At 44.6% G+C, this 18873-nt stretch overlaps 1 protein-coding gene across 19 annotated transcripts in view; it reads left to right on the top strand.

Annotated features, from left to right (window-relative positions):
• Nucleotides 1–13422, top strand: part of PKNOX2 (PBX/knotted 1 homeobox 2) — a 922547-nt gene extending 909125 nt beyond the window's left edge. For all 19 annotated transcript variants that reach the window (XM_019494062.2, XM_059719775.1, XM_059719782.1 and 16 more), the window contains one exon: nucleotides 9353–13422. In XM_019494062.2, the coding sequence (XP_019349607.1) occupies nucleotides 9353–9579 (227 nt within the window). In that variant the 3' untranslated portion in view covers nucleotides 9580–13422. The remainder of the gene's footprint in view (nucleotides 1–9352) is intronic.
• The last annotated feature ends 5451 nt before the right edge of the window (nucleotides 13423–18873 follow it).

Genomic DNA, 18873 nt, shown 5'->3' with positions numbered 1-18873 from the left:
GTTCACAATTGGAGGAATCAGGTGCCTAATGCCAGGAACATGGGGAACAAGCAGGAGGAGCTATGCCTCCTACTCTCCAGTGGGCATTATGATTTAGTAGGGATTACGGAGACCTGGTGGGACTCCTCACATGATTGGAATGTAACCATAGAGGGCTACACCCTGCATAGAAAGGACTGAGTAGGGAAGAAAGGTAGAGGTGTAGCTCTCTATGTGAGGGAGCTGTACACCTGCTTGGACATGGACATTGACTCCAAAGAAGAGTGACTTGAAACCCTCTGGGTCAAACTATGGTGGGGGGTGGGAGGGTGGTAAGAGAGACCTAACTGTAGGTGTATACTACAGACAACCAAACCAGGGGGAGGAGCTCGATCTGGAGTTCTCTCGAGAACTGGCAGAGACAGCATGCACACAGGACATGGTCATCATGGGTGACTTCAATTACCCAGACATCTCTTGGAAGGAACACACGGCTAAGTCAGATCAGTCACATTGCTTCCTGACCTGTATCAAAAAACTCTACCTGACTGTGGAAGTGCACAGGTCAACCAGAGGTAAAGCTCTTCTAGACTTGGTCTTGGCCAAAGGAGATGATTTGGTGATCGACTTGAATATAGAAGGTAGCCTGCGTGACTGTGACCATGAAACCATCATGTTCACTGTCCAGTGTAAGCCAGGCAAATCAGCTAGCAGGGTTGAAGTTTTGGACTTCAAAAAAGGCAAAATTTTTGCTTCAGGATCAGAGACCAAAGGTGAAAGGAGTGCATGAAGAGTGCTCGTTCCTCAAGGACGTAATCCTCAAAGCACAAAAGAAGTCCATTCCCATGCAGAGGAAAGGTAAAAGAAGGGCTGGTAAGCCCTCTTGGGTTAATAGAGATATCATTGTCCTCTTGAAAAAGAAGAAAGAGGCATACAAACAATGGAAGGTTGGGACAGTGTCCAAGGAGGACTACGCAACAATGGCCCAGACTTGTAGGGAGCAGATGAGAAATGCTAAGGTGGTGACTGAATTTATACTAGAAACAGAAATCAAGGACAATAATAAGTCCTTCTTTATGTATGTAGGGAACAGGAGGAAAACAAATGGAAGTGTGGGGCCACTGCTTAACAACTCAGGACAGCTGGTTCCCGACACTCAGGAGAAAACTGAACTGCTGAATGACTACTTTGCTTTGGTATTTCACCAGACTAAGGGGAAAATCATACTAGATAAGGTTCAGAATGGGCATGGTGGGAATGACTGCTTTCCTACTGTTGACATTGAACTGGTACATGATCGGTTAGAAAAGTTAGACATTTACAAGTCAGCAGGACTGGATGAATTTCATCCAAGAGTGATGAAGGAGCTGGCCAAAGTCATCACAAGACCTCTGGCAAAAATCTTCCAAAATTCATGGCTTTGAGGGGAGATCCATGAAGACTGGAAGAGGGCCAATGCTTTGCCCATCTTCAAGAAGGAGAGGAGAGAGGACCCAGACAACTATATGCCAATTAGCCTAACTTCTATCCCAGGGAAAATCCTGGAAAAATATATCAAGGAGTCTATGCATGATAAATTTGCAGAAGGTAGGATTCTGAATGATAGCCAGAATGTCTTTGTTGCAGGCAGGTCTTGTCTTTCCAATCTCATCTCCTTCTATGACCAGGTGACTTGCCACCTGGATAAGAGAGAGGAGGCCGATATACCTATACTTCCAAAAGGCCTTTGATCTGGTATCCCATGATGTTCTCATGGGAAAGTTGGAGGATTGCAGGCTTAACTGCTTGACAGTTAGGTGGGTAGGGAGCTGGCTGTAGGGTAGGACTCAGAGAGTTCTAATGAATGGATCTGTGTTGTCCTGGTGAGAAGTGGCCAGTGGTGTCCCTCAGGGGCTTGGTTCAGTGCTTTTTCAATTTCTTTATCAAAGATTTGGATGTGGGGGTGAAGAGTTCACTGGCCAAGTTCACAGACAACACCAAGTTATGGGGAAGTGTGGTCATGCTTGAAAATAGGTTGCAGATACTTGTGAACCCAGACAGTAGGCCTGTGCGAAGCAGCTAGTATTCACTTCAGGTTTGGATTCGGATGATTTGGGGAACAGTGATTCGATTCAGTGATTCAAATCACTGTCCCAAATCAATTTGCCCAAATCTGATCTGAGGATTCAGCTGCTGCCAAATGTCTGAATCTCCAAATCAGCCAGGCTCATCCCCCACCCGCTCTCCCAGCCCAGCAATGGCTGCTCTGCCCACCCCAGCTCCTGGCACTTTGAAAAAAAAAGCCCCAGATCACTGCCAGGTGGGGGGGTAATCCCCACTGCCCCCCACTGTCCCATGCTGCATGGGGGGCTCTGCATGAGCCCCCTAACTCCCCCCCCCCCCACTGTCCCAGCCCCCCATGGCTGCCCTGCCTTTCGCAGCTCTGGCCCTTTAAGGAAAGAAATTGGTCCCCTGTTTCAATTCGGATTTGAAGATTCTGTCACCGAATTGGGCTGAATCTCCTCTGAATTGAATCACCACCCAAAGTTTTGCACAGCCCTACTAGATGGGTTGACAAGTCAAGCGGATCAGAACCAGATGAAGTTATATAAACACTGAGAAGTGTAAAGTGCTCCATCTCAGAACGAACAATTCCCAACATACTTACAGGCTCAGTGGCACCAAATTGACTAGCAGCATGACTGAAAGTGACCTGGGGTAATAATAGATCATAGTATGAATATGAGCCATCAGTGCAATGCAGTAGCCAGCAGGACAAACAATATTCTGGCATGCATCAACTGATGCATCCCAAGCAAAACCAAGAAAGTGATTCTTCCACTTACCTCAGCACTGGAGAGACCACAGTTGGAGTACTACACCCAGTTCTGGGTACTGCACTTCAACAAGGACTTAGAAAATCTTGAGAGAGTCCAGAGAAGAGCCACCCATAGGATCAGAGAATTGCAAGGAAAGCCATATGAGGAAAGGTCGAGGGGCTTGGGTCTTTTCAGCCTAAAAAAGAGAAGGTTGAGAGAGGACTTGATAGCAGCTTACCATTGCATCAGGGGAATACAGCAAGGCCTTGGTAAACAACTGTTCACCAGGGCACCCTTTGGGAAAACCAGGAGTAAAGGCCACAAACTCCTGAAAGACCATTTCAGGCTTAACACTAAGAAAAATTTCACAGTGAAAAACTTCACAGGGTGTCCAGACTGTGGAATAAACTCCCTCCAAAGGTGGTGCAATCACATACGCTGGAAATCTTCAAGAGGAGACTGGACAGTCACCCCACTGGGGTCACCTGACCCCAGTTGTCTTTCCTGCCTGGTGCAGGAGGGCTGGACCTGATGATCTTGCAAGGTCCCTTCCAGCCCCTTAGAATCTATGAATCTATTACACCAAAAACACCCTAAACAGCAACAGGTAAAGCAGGGGGATAACAGCAATTAGTCTCTTGCCGCTGCAAGGACTGTTAAAATGCATTCAAAAAACTGAAGGAAGAGGTACTCTAGAGATGTCTCCCACTACAGAGCAAACTTCCCTAGAGTCTGTACCAATCTGACCATGATGTAAAATTGCTTCCTGATCTGAAATGTGGTAATTGGTTTGCTCCTGAGTAGAGGGACAAGACCCTCTACTTAGGAACCATAGGTTTTAGTACAAGAAGCAGCACTGGCACACCTCTGCCAAAATCTCCTGCCTTGGCTGCAGCCAAGACCCAATTGTATCTGTGGAAGGTGAACTCTAGTGCCTTCCACACCAAACTTCCCCTCATCCCTATAGTAACAGGAAGGGGAAAAGATTCCTTCCCAGATCCAATGAGGCAACCAAAAGAGCCCAGAAGCATAGGAAAACCAGAACATCTTCCATTGTGCTCTGCATCCCGGGGACAACAAGCACAAATTAAAACATCGCAGGCTCTAACTGGACAGTCAGAACTCCCATTTCTGTATCCCCTCCATTTGCTTAACCCAGCTGCCTCGATCTTATTCATGTATAAGCAAGTTGTCGACCTCTCCTTCATTCTCCTGCTGCTTAGCATTGTTCTCTCCAATATCCCCCTGCTCTACCCAGCCAAGCTCTTCTTATTATCTCCCAGTGATCTGTTGGCAGGGGTGGGGGGGAAAGGGAGGGGGGGTCTTCCCATGCTTCTAGCATAGATTTCCTAGATCATCCATGACTAATGATTATCCAATCTATTCTTGAAAACCTCTAAGATTAGAAAACAACTTCAGGCAATCTATTCCACTGCCTCACTGTTCTAACAGTGAAGATGGTTTTTTTCCCCCCCTAGTATCTAGTCTAAACCTACTCTGCTGCAACTTCAAGCCATTGCTCTGCATGCTGTTCTCTGCAGGAAGGTAAAAAAGGTGCTCTTCCTCTTCTTTATGGTATCCCTTTAGATATTTGAAGCCTATTGCACTATTGGAATTTGTGCTGAAAGTGCACTGCGCGGTGTCTCCTTTAAGCTTGCAGTTTCCCCCGTATGCATCTTCCCCCGCGCAATTATCCAATTATGTGCCCATGCAATTTTGCACATAACATGTATGGCCTGAAATAATTGCATACATTTGCATAATTTAACTTGTTCAGGCTCTGTGCCTCCACCTCCGTGGGGCTCCTGGCACTCCAGCCACATTGAGGCATAGAAAGCAGTGCCATGCGATTAGACACCTGGTGAGTGGGGAGGGGAGTATCTGCCTATGGGGGGTAGGGAATGGGGGTATATGTGAGTGGGTGTGGGGTTTGTGGGTGTGTGTGGGCCTCTCTGCCACATGTCTCTCCCCCATGGTGCACCTTGGGATGCTCGTGGCCACAGCAGGCAGAGCCCCCAGCAGCACATGGCTGTGGCTGAATCCCAGGGGAAGCACAACTTTAACCCAAACTGGGTTGGCTCCTTGCCAGCACATGGGGCTCACAGCACTGTAGGTGGGAGCCATGCACCACCGGGCTGGGCCAGCCAGCTCCATGCCTCCACATGGGGCTTCCATTACTCCAGCAGAAAGCAACACATGGAGGCATGGAACCAGCTCAGCCTGATGGCGCATGACTCTTGTGCCTCCATGTGCGGCTTTCTGCTGGAGTGTTGATAACTGCACATGGAGGCATGGAGCCTGCCTAGCCTGAAGGCACACTGTGCCTGCTTACAGTGCCAAAAGCCCCACATGCTGGCATGGAGCCAGCCCAGTCTGGTTCAAAGGCATGCACCAGTGGGCCAGGCCAAGCCAGCTTTGTGCTGCTATGTGCAGCCCCTGGAATTCACCATATAATATGAATTTTTTCTACACATAAGTTTGAATTTTTCTGCACATATTTCCCTAGGGTATAATATATGGTCAAATCCAGAATTTCACAAAGTTAGACCCCGACTCCATGCCCAATGACTAGGGAGACAACGATCCAATCACTCATGGATCCTGTTACTCATTAGCCAGAGCAAGCAGGGAGCAAACACCAGCACACATTGCTCACAACAGCTTTATTCAGAATACAGACAGCTTTGGGCAAGCTCCTTCATAGACACACAGCCTGTGAAACCAGGGGAGCAGCCTCAAACAATAGTTCTTTCCACATTTTATACACCTTGGTTCATACTTATTAACATTTAGCCTGCCCATGTCCCTCCTTCGGTTCCACCAATTTCTCCTCCCATTTCAAGCTCCGCCTCTGTTTACTATTTGCTTCTTTAGCATGGTATTGCCTATGCATTTCATTCATTTACATGCCTTTTTGCTAAGAGCGCATGCGTAAGATTTTGACCCCTGTCTTCTCCCGGTCAGTTGTGGTTTCTTGCTGGTTCTTTCTAGTTTCCTGATGACTTCAGCACCATCTCCAAGGCCATACTTCAGCTTTGTCCCCTAACGATAGCCGTTGGTCTGTATCCTATTCTTACGCATTAGCAAAGTTAGTTACTTTTAGTATATCATCCAGCCTTGTGACCAGTAGCTTTTGCTGAGACACAGGAAAAAGCTTTCATTCACCTGCACACTCAGTGCTCCCCAAAATCCATATCATTACCTTAACAGTAACAGCAACCCAAACTGCTGGGGTGGGTGCACACCCCTGCTCCCAGCCTCCTCTGTCTCCACCAGTGAGAGAAGATTGCACTCCGGGGACTTTTTTAAGTACATAAAGCTGGTGAAAATCCCTTCCTTTCTTCTGCTTCTTGCCCAGAGGCATGCTCCCTAATCTCCCTTTGCTCCCTCTAAACTCCCCTGCCTGGCCCTGCTGCTTTTTCTGCTTTTGGGGGGATGGGTTCAGGTGGAAAGGGGACAGTGGCAATGTGTGGTGGGCAAGTAGTTCCCCAGCCCTGACCAGTCCCCCAGGATCAGGCATGGGGAAGTTAACCCCTGCCCATCACTGCTGCTGCTGTCCCCTCCTCACTTGAGCCCAGCCCCCATAAAGCGAGATGGAAAGGTTCTGGTGCTTCTCCTGCCCCCAGGAAGTGGGGAAAGCAGCAGGAGTAGGTAGGGGGGGAATGGAAGGGGAGAGAAGGGGGCATGCCTCTGAGCAGGAAGAGGAAGGGAGGGAGGCATTTTACCTGCTTTAGGGACTTTAAAAAAGTACACAAAGGCTCCTGTGGTGGGTCCAATTGTAACCCGGGTGGTACCCAATGATGTAGTCCCATCTCCAAATGAAGGCCATGTTAGCAGGGCAAACGCAATGAGAGGTGAAACTGCCTGTGGCACATAGTTTCCTTCTTTCCCCTACAGAGAAAGGCCAGGACATGTGGTAAGGCTATGTACAAATTTAATAAGATATAAAAATTAGAGGGTTAACATATTTACACATAAGATATAGGAGTCAAAACAGCTTCCCATACAGGTTGATGCAAACACTATATACAGATGAGGAATCAAAAAGGGGACCAAAGCAAAAGTCTCATTAGAAGTCATGCAAATCTTGTACTTTAATGGAATGCCACTTTACAAAGTGTGAGCTGCAGGATTCACAAAATATGAGACCCAGGGCCCAGAGGGGAATAAAAAAAACCAAAACAATAAGCTATATTAAAACAAAAGCAACACCACAGGAGAAGGAGTGGCCCTAGATAAGAGATGGGGAGTGGGGAGCCCCAGATACACCCAGCTGCCCTTTTAACCAATTTAAATACCCCAACTGCTCATCATGGAGGTGGGGGGGAAAGACCTTCCTCCCCTGTGGGAATCCCCTACCCAGGCAACTCAGTGAATCTGTCCTTGATTTCTAGAGTGAGGCATCTCTTCTCTTGGTAGGGGGCCTTCAGGTGCTTTGGGGCTCTCCCAGCCTCTGGCCCACTCGGGGCCTTGTGCACCACTCTGTGTACCATTGGCCCTGCCTTGTACCAGGGGTTGGAGACCTGAGCTGCTTTGGGGGTCTCAGTCCACTTAGTCCACAGGGATGGAGATTTTCCAACCTCTCTGGGCATCCTGTTCCAGTGTTTTACAACACTCCTAGCGTGAAAGTTTTTCCTAATATCAGACCAGAAGCACTCATCCCTTATGTCCAGTCCCTCATAGGCTATGGAATGGGGTAAGCCACCCAGGCCATGGCCCGACCAACTTTTAGCACATTAATTTAGCTAGCTATGCAGTTAAAAAAATAGCTATACAGTTTTAACTGGAATGACAATTGTGCATTTATGGGTTATATAAATTAACATGCTAAAATTTGGTTGGGCTATGGCCCAGGTGGCCCACCGTGGTTGCAGCTGTGGTTCATCTCTCTTGTGCAAGTGGTCACATAAGTCTGATGGCACCTGGGCAGGTGATTTAACCCACCACTTGAGAATTGCTGCAACAGCCCATTGGGTGCCCTGTGCCATGGTATGAGTAATAGACTTGGCTGCTGTGGCACCATGCACAGAATAGGATGGTTCACTAGCCTGGAGCAGAGAAGTACCCATGTGGCCTTGTTCATCATACTAGGGATGGGTGCTGTAGCCCTTGTGCAGCTTCCAGTGGCAGCTCCTGGGATGCTGAGGGAGATGTCTGTGAGGCAGCCTTTTGTTGTCAGAGTGCAGCAGTGTATGGGGGTATCCCAGAAGCATTTCCTCATCAGAGATGCACCTTTCTGCAGTTGCTGAGAGTGCCTCTGGACTCAGCAGACTGCCCAAGAGGCAGACACTTGGATGCAGATCCATCGAGAGGGGACGTGGTATCCTTTCATTACATTTCCCTACACTTGTATTGGGGGCACTTATGTGCACCTGGCAGGGAATGTAATTATACCTTCACTTTGGCCATGTACTTTGGAATGGCCTAGATTCTGCACTTACTTCATCCAGCCAATGAATAGAATCCTGTCCTGAGACCTCAAGCCCTCATGGCATTTTTGGGCTCTTGTTAAAGCTTTTATCTGCCTCTAATGCATTTTCAGTATTTGTAACAGCCTATATTGGCTACTGCTCTGAGATGTCTGCCTGCTGTCTCAGAGCTGATGCCTGGTGTTGAGCGGCCAGTCTCAATATATTTCCATATATCTCCATACTGGCTTTCACGCAGTGCTGAGGTTTATTTCTTTTCAAACAGATTACACTTCTTATAATATGTGTGGAAAAGATGAGGTCTGTACTCCTTCCTCTACATGTTTCTGCCTCCTAGAGCTTATGGATTATTTAGCTTGACCATCAAGTTGAAAGCCTGGGGCTCTTTCTATCTCAAAACCAGCCCCACTTCTTACTTGACAAGGATTTCCTTTTATCCTCTGCTTATACCTAGGGCTTGGCCCCTAGTTAGCTGGTTGAGGTTTCCTGAGTTCTTTTTAATTCCTAATGTCCCATGTATTTTTATTCAATTCCATCTTTGTTGAGTAGAGCCTATAGACACCGTCACTCTCCATAATTATGACTCTTCACATTTAACATGTCTCTGTACACATTTGAAACCTATGAAACTTTCTGTCTTTGTGTTTTAATTTCCCCATCTGTAAAGCAAGTATATTAATACTTCCATGACACACCTCTGTAAAGCTGCTTTAGGCAGGCCAGGTTCTTTGGGTAGATGCGATCTCTTTTATTAGACCAACTGAGTAGTTGAAAAAAAAGTTCTTTGCAAGCTCTTTTAAACTAAAGCTCTTTTATACCTTTGATAAGTTATGTGTACTGATGTTAATATTTTCTCAAACTTAGTATGTCAACTGCAAAGTCACCACTAAAAATTCAGGTTTTTTATTGGTTTATCTAAAGTTTTGGCAACAGGGATTCTGTGATTTTTTTACTGAAAATGTATTCAATTGAAGTGAAGGTTTTAATTTAGTTATATGGAATAGGAAAAACTGAGGATACCAAAAAATGTGGGATTCCCCATGTCATGTCAAGAATAGTGGCAGAACAATGTCAAATGGCACTCTCACCCTGGCAAGTTACATCACCCAAATACAATTTCTTATGTACCTATTGTTTTTATTTTAGGCTCTATAAATATGGACAACCTGCAGTCCCTGTCATCCGATAATGCTACCATTGCTATGCAGCAAGCCATGATGGCAGCTCATGATGACTCACTTGATGGTACAGAAGATGAGGAAGAAGATGAAATAGAGGAAGAGGAAGATGATGAACTGGAGGAAGATAATGATGAGCTCCAGACAACAAATGTTAGTGACCTTGGTTTGGAACACAGTGACTCACTGGAGTAGCAAATAACTGAAGGTCCCTGATTTTAAATGAAGCAGATGCCTCCTGGAAAGTTGTTCCTTACCTAAATCAGAAGCTGAGGAATCCTTGAACTTTGTCATAAAAGTTCCCACACATTTCTTTAAAAATTATATATGACAAAATCAAGTAATGATGCCCTACAAAGTGTCTCATTTGCCTGGATCAGACTGCAAATGTGGACTGGTGTGCACATTTAAGAGACCGGTAGAATGTGCAGGCTTTTTATTTAAATGGAGGACACATGTTTACAAGGCACATATTGTGGCCAGCTTTTTCCTTTTTCTTTTCTTTTGATAAGAACACAAAAGTGTTTTTAGGGTAAGCTGTTTTCTGTATGACTGTTTGATGGATGTTATCATGAAATGCCTTTTTGTGATATGCAGGTAAGAGGCAAGCCTTTTCATTTTCATTGCTTTTCTGAAAGATTTATAGATATGAAAGTACTCACACTTTTTTAGAAAAGTAAAAGATTGTAATGATTATAGAGATCCAAATGTAGGGAAATCAGTTTGCAAATTTGCAGAATTTAAAACTGAATATTGAAAAGAATTTAACATTGGATTCACTTAGGCCCCTAATTAGAGCTGATTAAATGAATTTCTACTCTTTAGACTTTCAGCTTGTACTACACAAGTGTAGCAAAATCAGACTACAGAGGAGGCACACATTTTGTGACAGCTCAGTGTGAAACTGAGAATTTAAATCATTTTAATTTGATTTTTTGTTTATGACACAGTTAGTGGAATTTCTATGCCATAGGTGCAATGTCACATGACTAAGAACATACCAAGAATGTGTATTTTAGGTGCTACTAAATAAAGACCATGAATACTGAAAAATTCAGTCAGAAATAACTGGACACTTTTATACTTGCAGTATATTAATCAAATATGAAACAAAATTCTAAATTTTCTTTGTTCATCTGACATGTGCTCAAATTTCAGAAACAGTTCCATACTCTGCTATGATAAATACAGGTAACTTCTGTTTGATCTCCTGGCTTTGAGGCATCAGGGATTTCTAAAACAGGAACATTTTCTTTAGCAACACTAATTGATGTTTCTGTCAAAATGATGAAATAAAAAAGGCCTTCCCATCATACCCATCATATGGAATACACACCAAAATTACTTCTTGTTTAATCATTTCATCCAGAAAATAAGAATGCTAGAACTGGAACCCTCTTGAAATAAAAGGCAAGCTTAGATATCTTTTATACATTTTGATTTGGGATCAGATCCATAAACACTTTCATTTGTCAATGAAGAAGGTATGTGATGAGGTACAGGGCAATACTAGTAATAGAAGCCCCAGGAAACATGATAACATGACTGCCCGGTGTTCTAATACATACAACTAATAAGAATGAGATTATCGAAACACCATATTTTATGACATTACCCTGTACCTTTTCCCCCCAAAACCACCTGGTGGAAATTGGGGTGTGCATTCATAGATTCATAGATATTAGGGTCAAAAGGGACCTCAGCAGATCATTGACTCCGACCCCCTGCCCCAGGCAGGAAAAAGATATGGGGTCAGATAACCCCAGCCAGGTGCTTGTCCATTACATGTGAGAAAAACAGATCCCCATGCATCTGGAATTTTAGTGACAGGGGAGAGGTGGCAGTGTTGTCATGGCTTCTAAAGCAATGCCAATTAATGCTCCACTGCTCCATTGCCACCAAATTTCTGGACCCATAGGGAGCCCTCTCCCATGCTTGCCAGTTGACATGGCTCTTCACACTGGATTGAGCCAGTGCATGGGGTCAGACCCAGCAGGTGGCCCCAGATCTGGCACACAGCCCTGGACTGGGTCACAAGAGTGGACTTGCCCCAGACCCAGTGCATATGGTTGGACCTGGCACACAGCCCCACATCTGGCATGAGGTATTGGACTCCAAACCTGAACATGGACCTAGTGAACTGAGTCAAACCCAGCATGTGGCCTCAGCCCCAGAACATAGGTTTGGACCCATCATGCTGCCCCAGACACTGGATCCCAGATTCAATGTGCACAGCTGGACCATGTATACAGCCCCCAACCCAGCAGGTGACCCTGTACCCAGTACATTGGACTGATCCACAGGCCACATCTGGCACATGGGACTGGCAGCAAGCTCAGGATCCAGCTCAGCTCCCTAGCTGCTGCTATTCAGTTTATATAAGGAAGATTTTTTTTTTTTCCTTCATGGTGCCCTTTACAAAGAAGGTATCTATTAAATATAGGAGCTTGCTGTATGTGAGAAAATATGATAATCAGAAAAATGGAAAGAAAGACCCTTGAGCCTAGTCATAACATAGGAAGAAAATAAAACACCATTGTAAGAAAGAAATTTGATGTCCAACATTTAGTCTCTCCCTCCTCCACTCCATGATAGTGAATACTGGAACTGAATAAGGGTACATTTCTTATGCACATTCAGAATCACTGTAAATTGTAATTAGAACATTTTAGTAAGAAACCATAGCTAACAATCCTGTACCTCCTGGAAGTGGTTTCTGTTGAAAAAGTGGAAGGTCTTTAAGTTCCACTTTTGGAGAGAGGAGTGGATTTGAAAGTGATGCGGATTTGAAAGTGATGCAGGCTTTCTGAAATGAATCATAGAAATGCAGGGCTGGAAGGGACCTCTGCAAGTCACCTAGTCCAACTCCTGCTTAAGGCTTCAATATCCTGCTCCCTCCCCCTCTTCCCCAAAGACAGTTGATATTTAATGATCTTGTAGAAAATTGGCAAAACAATTTAATTTCTAGTCAATGTAATAGACTATATCTCAATGTCATAATTAGAACAAGTTTCACTTTTGAAAGTGTGGTGGAGTAGGAGCTTTACTCCTTGGATCATATTCTGTGTTGAAAACATTTGCATAAAACACCATCCCCTACACTACACACTTTATGTACCCCTACATGTACCTGATTTTATATAGTCCTCACTTGATACAACGAAATAATGTACTCTGGGTTTGAGATATTTTCAGTAAAATTAATGTTTTATTATAAAGCTTGATCCCACTTTTAAGATTTATTCCTCTACAACAATGATATTTCCTCTTCCCCGAACCTGCAGTCTTCACTCTGCTTCTTCTTTTGGGTCTTGAGGAGTTGAGAGGTTTTATTAAACACAATAAAGGTTGGGTCAATAATTCCATGGGAATGTTATGGAATGGCAATGGTCATAAAGACCCATTTTCAATACTGGTATGGCTTGAATGTAATGTGTAATTTCATAAAAAAATCATTGTAATTTAGTATTAATTCATGTCCATTTATTATAAAGTGCTACCAGATGAGGTTTTGCAGATGTATTTCATTGTGATTTTATTTATATGTTCTTGAAAAAGAATTAGGAATAAAGAGTAATAGAAATTCATGGTAGTGGGGGAACCCAGTGCTACACAAGATATGAGTTCTCTTAACTTGATTCTCTTTTGTCAGGCCTCAGAATTGAAAATTGTTGTTATTCTCAAAAACTGTTGAAGATGTCTGAAATGGTGGCCATTCCCTATAGCTACCACTTTACCTGTTTTGTGATAATGACTGGAAGATGAGAGCAACCTGACTGAGAAAAGTCAGTCCTCCTTCTACAGCAGTAACTCCTTCTACAGCAAGCTGCATTTATTCTCACAATCCATATGTGGTATATGTATCTGAATTAAAGGAACAGATACACAGGTCTGAGCAATCATTTTGTTCAATCCAAAAGAGCTGCAGATCATATTGCTTATGTTGGGCATTCAGTTCCTATAACTGTGAGGTTAAAATACTCAAAATTCTCTAGCTGACAAAGTAAATGCATTTCTAAATAAAGATAAAAAATGGAATTCTGATGTAAACATTCTGTGTAATCACAGGACTGCGTATGTCCCCTCAGGTTAATTGATGGTTCTTGTTCTTATTTTAATATTTTCTCTTATTTTCTTGTCTTTCTGTTTGAGGCTCCCCTGAATGCAAAATTGATGGGCCACTCCATTGTTCTTTCCATACATATAGGAACATATAGAAACACACATCCTTTCAGAGAACAGACTTACGAGAGCAGAACTTCCCATTACAGCTTCAGTGCTCCCTGTGTTTCAAAAGGATCTATCCACTTTAGTAAGGGGCCTGGCAACATCCAAAGGGATAGAAGTATCATTTTAATTAGAGTCCAGGATTTCTTCCATGGAAGCCATGCCTTCAGTCAGATCTTCTGCAGACATCTTGGTGAGAACCTCTGCCAGCTCAGGATTTGAATTAAAGCTTTGTACCCAGGTCTAAAACCATACCTTGTGTGCTTCACCTCTTTCCTATTAAAACTGCTAATGCTCCTGGGATGAGTGGCCAGGCCTTTCTTCCAGTCAAACACCATTCTGTTAAGGTAACCTCAAGAGAAACAGTCCTGCAGCATCCAAGAAGTTACATGTTAACACTATTTTTCAAGTGGCTACATCTACAACCTCTGTACTTTTGACATCACACTGTAGATTTTGGTAGAGAAGCAAAAAGCCCTTTCTGCAGTGCAATCAGTACTGAACATGATACTTTCCCTTACCTAGGAGAAGTTACATAATGAGAATAAATAGTGAAAAAACAAACTTACTACTGCTCCTCTTAATACCAGTGGAAATCTTTAGCATGAGCCTCTAGGAAATTCCCTTTTTCTCCAATCTTTCTTTTCCACTGGCTCCTCAGACAACAATAATCATGCTGTGTGAGTTCTAATCTTACTGAATGTCCTGAACAAGGTAACTCTCACCATTTTTATAAAAGAGAATGACGTCTAATTATTGAATAACAGAGTTTCTGAGAGGCTATTTCATACAAAAGTGAAGGGACACTAAGAATTATGGAAATCTGCTGTCCTTCAAGGTTTCATAGTTTCATAGTAGCTAGGGTCAGGAGGGACCTGAACAGATCATCTAGCCTGACCCCCTGCCACAGGCAGGAATGAATGCTGGGTTCACAAGACCCCAGACAGGTGATCATCCAACCTCCTCTTGAATTTACCCAAGGTAGGGACGAGGACCACTTCCCTGGGAAGGTGGTTCCAGATTTTGGCCACCCTAACTGTAAAATATTGCCTTCTCCAACCTAAACTTATTCTCCATCAGCTTATGACCATTGTTCCTCGTCACCCCAGGTGGTGCTGGGGAGAAAAGAGTTCTGCCTATTTGCTGTTGATCTCCCCTGATGAGCTTGTAGGCAGCCACCAGGTCCCCCCTCAGCCTCCTCTTGCTGAGGCTGAACAGATTCAGGTCCTTCAGTCTCTCCTCATAGGGCCTGTCCTCCTGCCCTCTCACCAAGTGAATGGCCCTCCTCTGAACCCCCTCCAGGCTGGCCACATCCCTTTTGAAGTGCAGCACCCAGTACCAGACACAGTACTCCAACTGTGACCTGACCAAAGTCGCATAGAGGGGGAGTATCACCTCTCTGGACTGGCTTGAGATGCACCTTTGGATGCATGACAAGGTCTGGCTGGCCTTGCTGGCTGCGGTCTGGCATTGGCGGCTCGTGTTGATCTTGGAGTCAATAATGACTCCAAGATCCCTTTCTGCCTCTGTGCTTTCAAGAAGGGAACTCCCCAGCCTGTATGTATGCTGTGGATTCCTTCTCCCCAGGTGCAGCACCCTGCATTTGTCTACATTGAACCCCATCCAGTTCTCATCTGCCCACTTTTGTAGTCTGTCTAAATCTAGTTGCAGCCTCTCTCTCCTTTCAAGTGTGTCCACCTCGCCCCACATCTTAGTGTCATCAGCAAACTTGGACAGCGTGCTTTCCACCCCCTCGTCCAAGTCACTGATGAAGTTGTTAAACAGTGCGGGCCCAAGGACTAAGCCCTGGGGTACCCCACTGCTCACATCTCACCAGGTTGAGTACAACCCGTCTACCACTACTCTCTGGGTGCACCCCATCAGCCAATTTTTTACCCATCCAACTGTGCAGGCATCAGTGCCGCAGTCACTTAATTTATTGATGTGGATGAGGTGAGAGACAATGTCAAAGTCCTTCTTAAAGTCTAGAAAGACTATGTCCACAGCGACACCATCATCCAAGGATTTAGTTGCTTGGTCATAAAAGGCAATCAGGTTGGTCTGGCAGGACCTGCCTTTGGTGAAGCCATGCTGATTGCCCCTGAGCATGATCTCCCCTGCAGGCCCCCTACAGATATGCTCCTTGATGATCCTCTCCAAGAGCTTCCTGAGCACCAAGGTGAGGCTTACAGGCCTATAATTACTTGGGTCCTCCTTCCTCCCCTTCTTAAAAATAGGGACCACATTAGCCAGTTTCCAATCCCCTGGCACCTGGCCAGATGACCACAAATGCTCATACAGCCAGGCCAAAGGCTCCGCGATGACCCCTGCCAGCTCCCTCAACACCCTTGGGTGGAGGGCATCTGGACCTGCAGGTTTAAAAATGTCTAGCCCTTCCAGAAGATCCCGAACTACATCTGCGCTGAGTAAAGGCACTGAGTAAAGGTTTCAAGACACAACTTCCAGTTTAAGGAGGATAAGCAAGAAAGCCATCATAGCCTGCATCAGGAAACTGTCAAGTGCATAGAACAAAAATCTGATGAAAGACTGAAAGAATGAAATCTATTATTTTAGGTGGAACAAAATCTGCTAACCATTATATTTAGTTGGTAGGAAGCATGAAGGCATAAGAGGCTTTACTCCAAAAGACAGCTCTACAGCCAAAAGATCTGTTAATATGAGAGATGTGGGAATGGAACTACTTACTGTAATACATTTGGAGAAATCCTACAGTAGGTACAAAGAGCTGGAAACGTAGTTGGTGGATGTCTTTTCCATCCTTTTCAATACTTAAATGCAGGGTGGACAAAATAATGATTAAAAAATAAAATAATTTTTTTAAAACAATTTTAATTAAAATCATATTTTATTGATATATTTTTTAATTCTTTATTTTCTTCCAATGTTATAGCCTTAAATTGCAACCTGTGAAATTGACTGATCTTTTTTAAGTCAAGGAATCTGACAAGCTTTTACTAGGCTATCCTCTTCCATCAGGATGGAACTCCTGCTTACAGACAAAGATTTTGGCATGGTTGGACTAACAGAAACCTGGTGGAACCCTTCCCATGACTGGGCAGTGGGCATTGAGGGCTACAGACTATACAAGCAGGATAGATTAGGGAAAAGTGGGGGCCTTGCTCTATACATCAGGGAACATTTTACATCTTCTGTAATAAAGATGGGGACAGAAGAAGGACAGATCGAAGTCCTATGGGTCAGATTACAAGGGCATAGGGGTGAAAGGGACTTGGTAGTGCGGGTCTACTACAGACCCCCACACCAGGAGGAGGAGTTAGACCTAGAATTCTCAAAACAGCTCTCAAAGGCAGCACTCAAAATACCTAGTTGTCACGGGTGACCTAAATTACCCAGACATCTGCTGGGAGGAGCAGTTGGCCAGGTCTGCCTATTCATGTAGATTCCTAACCTGCATACAGGACTTTCACCTAACACAGGAGGCATGCAATCCCACTAGGGGAAATGCCATACTTGACTTGGTGCTGGCCACAGGGGAGGACTTGGTTGGGGATCTACAGGTACAAGGTAACCTAAGGGACAGTGACCACCAGTTGATAGGATTCACTATCTGGCGAAAGGTGGGAAAGACAACTAGCAGAAGTGCTAGACTTCCAGAAGGCCAACTTCAAGGAGCTTAGTTAGAGTGGGACTGAGGGGTAATCACATCTGTGAGATGGGAGTCCAAGAAGGGTGGGAGTTCCTCAAGGGACTGATCCTGCAGGCACAGAGAGGTACTATCCCAGTACACAAAAAGGGAGGCAAAAGAACCAAAAAACCCTTCTTGGCTGAGCAGAGAAATCCAGGACATCCTTCAGAGGAAAAGAGAGTCTTACAGGCTATGGAAGCAGGGGCTGGCCACCAAGGAAGAGTATACCTGCTTGGCTCACACTTGCAGGCAAGCAATGAGGAAGGCCAAAGCTGATACAGAACTCCAGTTGGCAACAAAGATTAAGAGTAATAAGAAGTCCTTCTTTAAGTACACAGGGAGCAAGAAGAAGGTGCAGGGTAACATAGGGCCTCTACAGAATGGACTAGGGCAACTCATAACAGATAGGATGGATAAAGCGGAGCTCTTAAATGATTTCTTTGCATCTGTGTTCCTGGACACAGTATAGTAAACCCACTGGAGAGCAGGGAGTGAATTCAGGTGGATCTGGATAGACTGGGGAAGTGGGCAGATCAGAATAGGATGCAATTTAACAAGGTTAAGTGCAAGGTGCTGCACCTAGGGAGAAAGAATCTGCAATACACCTATAGACTAGAAAGTACCATTCTGAGTACCACAGCAGTGAAAAGGGATCTTGGAGTCATAGTCGACATAAAAATGAACATGAGTCACCAATGTGACGAGGCAATAAGTAAGGCTAACCACACTCTTTCCTGCATTAGTAAGTGCATCATGAGTGGGTCTAGGGAGGTCATACTTCCCCTCTATGTGGCATTGGTCAGGCCACAGCTGGAGTACTGCATCCAGTTTTGGTCACTGCACTTCAAGAGGGATGTGGATAACCTTGAGAGGATTCAGAGGAGGGCTACTCATATGGTTGAGGGTCTGTTCGTAAGATCCTATGAAGACAGACTGAGAGACGTGAATCTCTTCAGCCTCGGCAAGAGAAGGCTGAGAGGTGATCTTGTGGTGAAAAGTAAGAGCCTACCCTGCTACAGGTAGCAATACTACACTAACCACACCTAGGATGGTGGCAATTTTAGGTCACACCCAGGACTAAACTCTCCACTCTCCTGCTCTGGTATATTTTTACTCCTTATGGGCACAGTCGCTTACTTCTGGGCCTCTTGGCTCCTCCTTGGGTCAGCTGAGATTGCTGGCTCCTGGCTCTGGCAGCTCTAACAGTGATCTTTCTTTCTGTGCCCCTTCTCTGGACAGCCAGATCACTTGGTCTTTTAGGGCCCTGAAGACTCTTTATTAGATTTTTCTTTTTCTCTCTAGCAACTCTCTAGAATCCTAACACTTTCTGCTAGGTTTTACTTAACTTCTAGTTTTCCTTTCCTTAACAGATCTTAACCATAACTCTTTCTGGGCTACAGGCTACTTCTATTCTCTGGTGCATACAGGATTCCAGAGTGTCTGTCTCACATTTCTCTAACTGTCTTTGATTTCTATGAAGCTGCACTGCCTGCATAACACTTTGCCTTGTTATAGCCTGCACTGGTAACCTACACTTTACAAACTTCCCAGCAAACACATATCTGCTCTTGTCCTTTCTCCACAGAAGACTGTAA

Source organism: Alligator mississippiensis, chromosome 16 (assembly GCF_030867095.1).
Source record: "Alligator mississippiensis isolate rAllMis1 chromosome 16, rAllMis1, whole genome shotgun sequence".
NCBI classification, from domain to species: Eukaryota; Metazoa; Chordata; order Crocodylia; family Alligatoridae; genus Alligator; species Alligator mississippiensis.
The sequence above is the reverse complement of the archived record's forward strand: the minus strand, read 5'-3'. Positions and strand labels throughout refer to the sequence as shown.